A 6,647-nucleotide genomic window follows, 5' to 3' on the forward strand; every position below is an offset into this window, starting at 1 on the left:
TTTACATGCCTCAGCCACAAGGGTTCACTCAACCTGGACAGGAGCATCTGGTTTGCAGGTTAAAGAAATCGCGGTATAGGTTGAAACAGTCTCCAAGACAATGGTACAAACGGTTTGTCTCCTACATGATTCATATTGGCTACAGGCGATGTGAGTATGATTGTTGTGTTTATGTAAAGAGCTTTGATGATGGTTCTATTATTTTTCGTTTTCCTGTTACTGTATGTTGATGATATATTGATTGCTGCAAAGAATATGAATGATGTCCGTGGTTTGAAAGCTTTATTGAGCCAGGAATTTGACATGAAAGACTTGGGTCCTACAAAGAAGATTCTTGGAATGGACATTCATCGAGACAGAGGCTCAAGACGATTATGTTTATCTCAACGAGGTTATGTTGAGAAAGTGCTGGAAAGGTTTGAGATCAGCAAAGCAAAGCCTGTGAGCACTCCTTTGGCAAATCATTTTAAGCTTTCTTCATAACAGTGTCCTAAGACAAATACAAAAATGGAAGACATGACAAAGGTTCCATATGTCAGTGCAGTTGCTGCTTAATGTATGCAATGGTATGTACTCGTCCTGATTTGGGTCATGTTATTAGTAAATACAAGACTAAACCTGGAAGGCGACATTGGGAAGCAGTCAAGTGGATTTTCAGGTATCTGAAAGGTACTGTAAGACATGGAATTATTTTTGGCAGTTAGCAGAATGATCCTTCAGTTGTGGGGTATGTTGATTCAGAATATGCTGGTGATTTGGATGGCAGAAGGTCTACAACTGGGTATGTGTTTACTCTTGGTGGAGGGCATATATGTTGGAAATCAACAATTCAGTCTATTGTGACACTATCTACAACTGAAGCTGAGTACATGGCAGTAGCTGAAGCTGCTAAAGAAGCCTTATGGCTTACTGGGCTAGTAAGGGACCTGGGTGTTGAGCAAGGTGGAGTTCAGTTGCATTTTGACATTCAGAGTGATATTTATCTAGCTAAGAACCAAGTGTACCATGCAAGAATCAAGCACATTGATGTTATACTGCAGAGAATTGATTGATTCTGGGGAGATACTATTGCAGAAAGTTCATACTGATGAGAATGCAACTGATATGTTGACCAAGCAAGTTACCATCAACAAGTTCTTGCATTGTTGGACTTGTTGAATGTCTGCAGTTGCTAGAGAGCATGGTGGCCCAACCCACTTCTGATATGAAGAAAACTCCATGACGTATTTCTCCTAAGGGGCTGGATATTCGCCAAGGTAGAGATTTGCTAGATATGGCTCATATACCATAAATGGACAGTGCTAAATCAGGAGCGGAGCAGAGCAGAAGTTCTGTCCAAATCAGGGAAGTTTCCTTATGTGGGTTGGTGGTGTGGTACAGGGGTAATTTGGTAATTACATATTGTACCCAAAGTTTCATTTTTATGTGTTTTTTAGGGTTATAAATTAGGCTTGTATGTAACCCTAGGGATTATCCCTGAATTCTGTACTTGCCGCTCTGCTCCCGAGGACGTAGGCATCTTTGTCGAACCTCGTTAAATCTCTCTGTGTCCTTCTGGATTTGTGTCGATCTCTGTGTCCTTCTGGATTTGTGTCGAACTTCATTATGTATTATGTATATATACATACATACATAATTTGTGTGTGTGCACGCGCGCGACTTCTTTTAGTGTTAAGTTAAAAAACTCAACATGCTAAATATTTCAGTGTAAGTTTCAAATGGGTTATATTGGACAATGTATAGCAATCATAGCATGACTTCTTTTAGATTATGTAAAATATGTTAGAAGATATTGTGTCGCATGAAGTTGGTGAATGGTTCTAAGGGTGAAGAAATTTTGAGCATATTAAATTTTGAGCATATTAGATCTTAAACCATAATATTGCTCCCTTTACTCTATGATATCATTGTTTCTAGGTGTGTTGAGGTTCATACAAAGAGAGGGACTAATAGCAATGTCTTTTATCTTTATTTTTTCTATAGTTGCTAACAATGCACGCACACACGCACACACGCACACACGCACACACGCACACACAGATATATGTATAACTATACCATCTGATAAATGAATTCAAGTAGCAGCGGCAACAACTCATTAGCAATGATCCTTTATTAAGAATATCATAACTTCAAAATCACAAGACCTTTACATATACAATAAACTGATGAAATAATACAAATATATAAACAATAATATGAGCTATAAAATTTTCAATCAAGCAAGAACAGGCACTGATGGACTTGCTGGAATGCATCTCTTGAAGCCTTTGAGCAATCCTAAGAGAGAATTCCTAATCTTCAGCTCCTGATTTACTGACATCGGAAGTCCTTCTTTAAGGCAAGTATCATACTCCTCCAAAACTGAAACAATATAGCTGAAATCTGGTCTTTTAGCTGGATTTGCTGACCAACAATTCTTAATCAGATTGTTAAGAACGGGAGAACAAGTTGTTGATAAGGGAGGTCTCAGATTCTGAAAAAAAATTTAAATATGTAATTTTAGGTGTTGTCTGAAAGGATAGAATCTAAAGTTGATACAGAAAACAGTAAGAAAATGAAAAAAATGGTTATGTTTGCATTATGCTGGAAAAGATGGGGGGGCATTTTAGTTTTATGGTGGTGAAGAACATTATTAAGATGGTAATAACAACATATTTTAAGATAATAAGTAATAAATTTTAACTTTTTTGCATCAGTTTGTAATTATAAAAACAATGTCATAAATGTAATTTGGATGAGGACTTTCTTGTAAGATTCATAGGAGTCAAATTTGGAACATATTCAGAATAAAACTTCAAAGATAAACAAAAGAAACTCATACAAATTCTGCACTGAATAGAAACTGTAAGACCCCTCAAGTCGCGGGTTTGAATTCCCTCTGGCACAGTTGGCCTTAAGGAGGTGGTACTTGAATCGTTATGCATATTAGGGGTGGTTGAAGACTAGTATAATAGCCTCTGGCCATTTTTTTTAAAATATATATGCATATATGAAGAAGTAAAACATATTGAATGAGATAAATGGTAGAAAAACATAAACTAATACCATATTGCATAATTCAAAAACATGCATAAACAAACCAAATAAAAAATGAAAAAAAAATAGTAGAAGATGAATAATAGAAATGTGCAATTCTAACTAAAAAGTAACTTTGAAATAACAAAATTTAAATCTCAAAACTAATATGAAAAGGCCCTAGTGACTGATCGAAGTAAGCAAAAGGGTGCCTTTATTTCACTGACTAAAAATAAATACTAAAGTAGCAATGACTTCAAACTCTTAATCATATAATTCATAAATTTGTATAATAAGAAACAAAATAAAAAAATGGGAAATTTACCCACACAATTATTTTGTATATGCATAAGTAACATCCAAAGTTTGATATTTACATTTATCACAACTTGTTGTCATAAACCTGTGCATGAAATGGTGAATTTCACTTTTAAAAAGGTAGCGATAGAGTTATTTTTTATGTGGTATTAATGCTTTGAGTGGTATGCATATAAATATAAATGTTTAGGTGTTAGATAGGTAAATACATAAGAGTTGTGTGGTATGTATGTAAATGCCCCAAAAATATATATATATAATGAAGCAAAAATACCTTCTCTGCAGCACCATAAGCAACCTGCACAGGAGTCATCCCTTGGAACGGAACAAGAGCTGTCGTAAGCTCCCACAACACAATTCCAAAACTGTAAACATCAACCTTTCTAGTATATGGCTTCTCCTTAATCATCTCCGGCGCCATCCATCGATAAGTTCCCATGTTACCTTTCGATTCTCTTAGCTGGGTTTCAAGGCACGAAGTCCCAAAGTCTGCAACTTTGACCCTCATTTCATCATTAAGCAGCAAATTATGAGACTTTAAGTCCCTGTGGATCACACCTTGTGAATGAAGATATTCCATTCCGCGAGAAATGTCTAGAGCTAAACGAAGGATTGTTTCTGTAGATAGTGAGTATGGCTCTTTCTTGTGAAGATACATTCTAAGAGTACCTTGGGACATGTATTCTGTGATGATGCAGTACATTGGAGGCTTTCTGGATGCTGCAATGAACTGAAAAATGGAGCCGGCCGATTTCTAATGGTTAATATATTGTGGTATTTAGTTGTTTTACAGCAAAATTTTAATGGTGAGTTAAAGTGGCAGCATTAGAATTTGTTCTTAGTATATGAAATATGAGATTTTACACACATACCACTATGTTCCTATGTATTTATGTCTATCACCTAATGTTTAGTTTTTACATACATATCATCTTGCCTATGCATGAAAAGAATTATTTCACTTTCCTAAAAGTTAAAATGATGGTATTTGTGATGTGATATGAAATATTCTGGTGATATTAATGCAAAGAGTAAAATTTTGTGGTTAGATATGTAAATACAAAGAAACTGGGTGGAGTGTCTGTAAGTGCCCACATATGATTCAGAAGAAAGCTTCGCAAATGTAAGTTTTTCATGACAACATGTCTTTGTGCATATTGTAAAGAGAGATGATTTATGTATTATGCTTGTTGGGGTCACAAATTTTGGAGTCATTTAGGATTGATGTAGTACTAATTTACTCAGAAAGAAAAACTGAGATCAGATGAGCTCCGTAAGATGCGAAAACCCCGCCAGAAGAGTCACCATGACAAATATGTCACTCCAAACATTTGACTAACCCACCTTCTAAGAGCCAACAACTCCCAATCCTCGATCAAGAGTAATGGATCTATATCCATCCTACAAATTAACTTTTGTAAGAAAAGCTATGATGCCTTGTACAAAAAAAATTTCCCAGATGGAAATGGCCAAACCTCCCTCCCAACAACATTTGTAAGAAATATTTTCATTTTATGTTGTTCTAATCCGACTTAAACCTTAGGCTTTATGTAGCCCACAATCACACCCCCTATATTTTTTTTATTAATCCTTACAAGCATGCTCCTAAATATGCTCAAGAAGTAAGACTCAAATATGGTTATTTTCCCTTTTATCAATGTTTGCCTTGGTTCAACTCTTCGAAATATTTAATCACGTAGAACTATTTCCATCGCTCTAAATTTTTTTTTTTTTGAAATGAACAAAAATCACTCAAAGAGTACTTTCAAATTTTCTTGAACATGGTTCATCAATCCCAAGAGTTGATTCGAAACTTCAAAATGTGATCTTCATGCAAGGAATTCATCATGAATGCTATTACACAACCTTAATGGAAGGGGCAATAACATTTCTGTAGAAGTTATCCGTCATGTTGAGGCCCAAATTATTGTTGACAAAGTTACCATCGTTCACAGATAATGATTCTCTCAAAGCTCAAAAATAAATGATTAACAATAGAAATTGAGTTAATCAATTAAGCACTACAACAATGGACAATCAAAAGATCTTAGAAATTTCTCAACAATAACCTTCACAACCGCAATAATTATTTTGCAATTTAGTTTCCTCAACATGCCATGTACACTACTCTAAGTTTCTAACATTTGGCTGTAGAAATGAAGTTCTATTAAAGAACACAGAAGCATATATAAAACATTCAATTTGTATCTAATAAAAGAAAGTTTTAAGTAAAACAAACCTGAACTATGTTTGGATGATAGAGGCGAGAAAGGAAAGCAACCTCAGACTTGAACTGCTTCTCCAGACTCTCACGTTTCTCAGCATCCTGATCGAGTATCTTCACCATCTTCACAGCCACTGCCCTCTGCTTATAAATCCCTCTGTAAATCCTACTGTGTGAACCAGAAGCAAACTTATTCCCTATAAAAAGTTGAGAGAGATCCGCCATCCATTCCTCTCTTTCCCCCCCATCATTTCCCTCCGAGCTCTCCGCATTCCCAGCTTCCAGCAACATCGACCATGACTCCAAACTATCCCACCTCTTCCTCTCCATTATATCCGCCTCCGAAGCCGGAGGTCTCCTCTTTGGAAATGTGGAAGATGAAGGAGAAGAAGAAGAGGGAAGTGAAGCAGGATCGAGCGGCGGCGGTAGGGATATACAGCCACCAGCCCTTCCTTTCTTTCCCAGCCATAAAGCCCCGAAGCAAGATCTCATCTTTATCAAGGATTTGGGAAGTTATATAGGCGTGGCTGAAGGAGAAGACAAGACTCCTCTCGAAGAGTTGGAGATTATAGCAAAATCGTCTGTCAGCATGTTTTTTATCCAAAAATGGAGATTTGAATACATAAGTGGATATGAGAAGATTGAGGAGAAAGTTGGTCAGGATGAAAGAAGAAGAAGATGAAGATTTGTTCTGTTCATTAACAGATGCATCGATTGAGAGAAAAGTTTAGTGGTGGGAAGTACTCCTGCTTCATGATGGAAGAAGCAGTGAATGAAGAGGTTATCCATTCATAAAAAGGGAAGATGGGCTAATTAGAGAAAAGATTAGAGAAAGAGAGAGATAGAGAAAGAGAGAGAAAGAAAGAGAGGTTCTGAGCTCTTGCTTGATTCACTAATGGGGAAGAGAGAGAGAGAGAGAGAGGAAGGGTGGAAGTAGAGAGGGATTCAAGGATGTCTCGTGACGAGGTAGTTCAAAAAAGAGCTTCCTTTTTTTCGTTGGAATGCTTGGTTGTTGTTTCCAGGGAATGCCGTTGCCAGCACTCAGCATTCAGGTTCCCTTTTCTTGGGAAAGATTTGTTTTTTTTTT

General features: G+C 36.5%; 1 protein-coding gene across 1 annotated transcript; it reads right to left on the bottom strand.

The window, feature by feature from the left end:
- Positions 1-2,089: 2,089 nt before the first annotated feature.
- On the bottom strand, positions 2,090-6,647 carry LOC110026197 (serine/threonine-protein kinase HT1). Its single transcript, XM_020727059.1, has 3 exons — positions 5,576-6,647; positions 3,611-4,066; positions 2,090-2,476 (listed from the first exon to the last, which is right to left on the bottom strand). The coding sequence occupies exons 1-3, from the start codon at positions 6,050-6,052 to the stop codon at positions 2,219-2,221; spliced, it is 1,191 nt and encodes a 396-aa protein (XP_020582718.1). The 5' UTR covers positions 6,053-6,647; the 3' UTR covers positions 2,090-2,218.

The sequence above is a fragment of the Phalaenopsis equestris genome, unplaced genomic scaffold (assembly GCF_001263595.1).
Source record: "Phalaenopsis equestris unplaced genomic scaffold, ASM126359v1 Scaffold000359, whole genome shotgun sequence".
Classification (NCBI taxonomy): domain Eukaryota; kingdom Viridiplantae; phylum Streptophyta; class Magnoliopsida; order Asparagales; family Orchidaceae; genus Phalaenopsis; species Phalaenopsis equestris.

Excerpts from the sequence above, each read along its gene's own strand:
- LOC110026197 (XM_020727059.1), bottom strand. The coding sequence starts at position 6,052 with ATGAGATCTTGCTTCGGGGCTTTATGGCTGGGAAAGAAAGGAAGGGCT. Across the intron at positions 4,067-5,575 it reads ATCATCCAAACATAGTTCAG|TTCATTGCAGCATCCAGAAA; the intron begins GTTTGTTTTACT and ends TCCATTTTTCAG. Across the intron at positions 2,477-3,610 it reads CTTATGGTGCTGCAGAGAAG|AATCTGAGACCTCCCTTATC; the intron begins GTATTTTTGCTT and ends ATTTTTTTTCAG.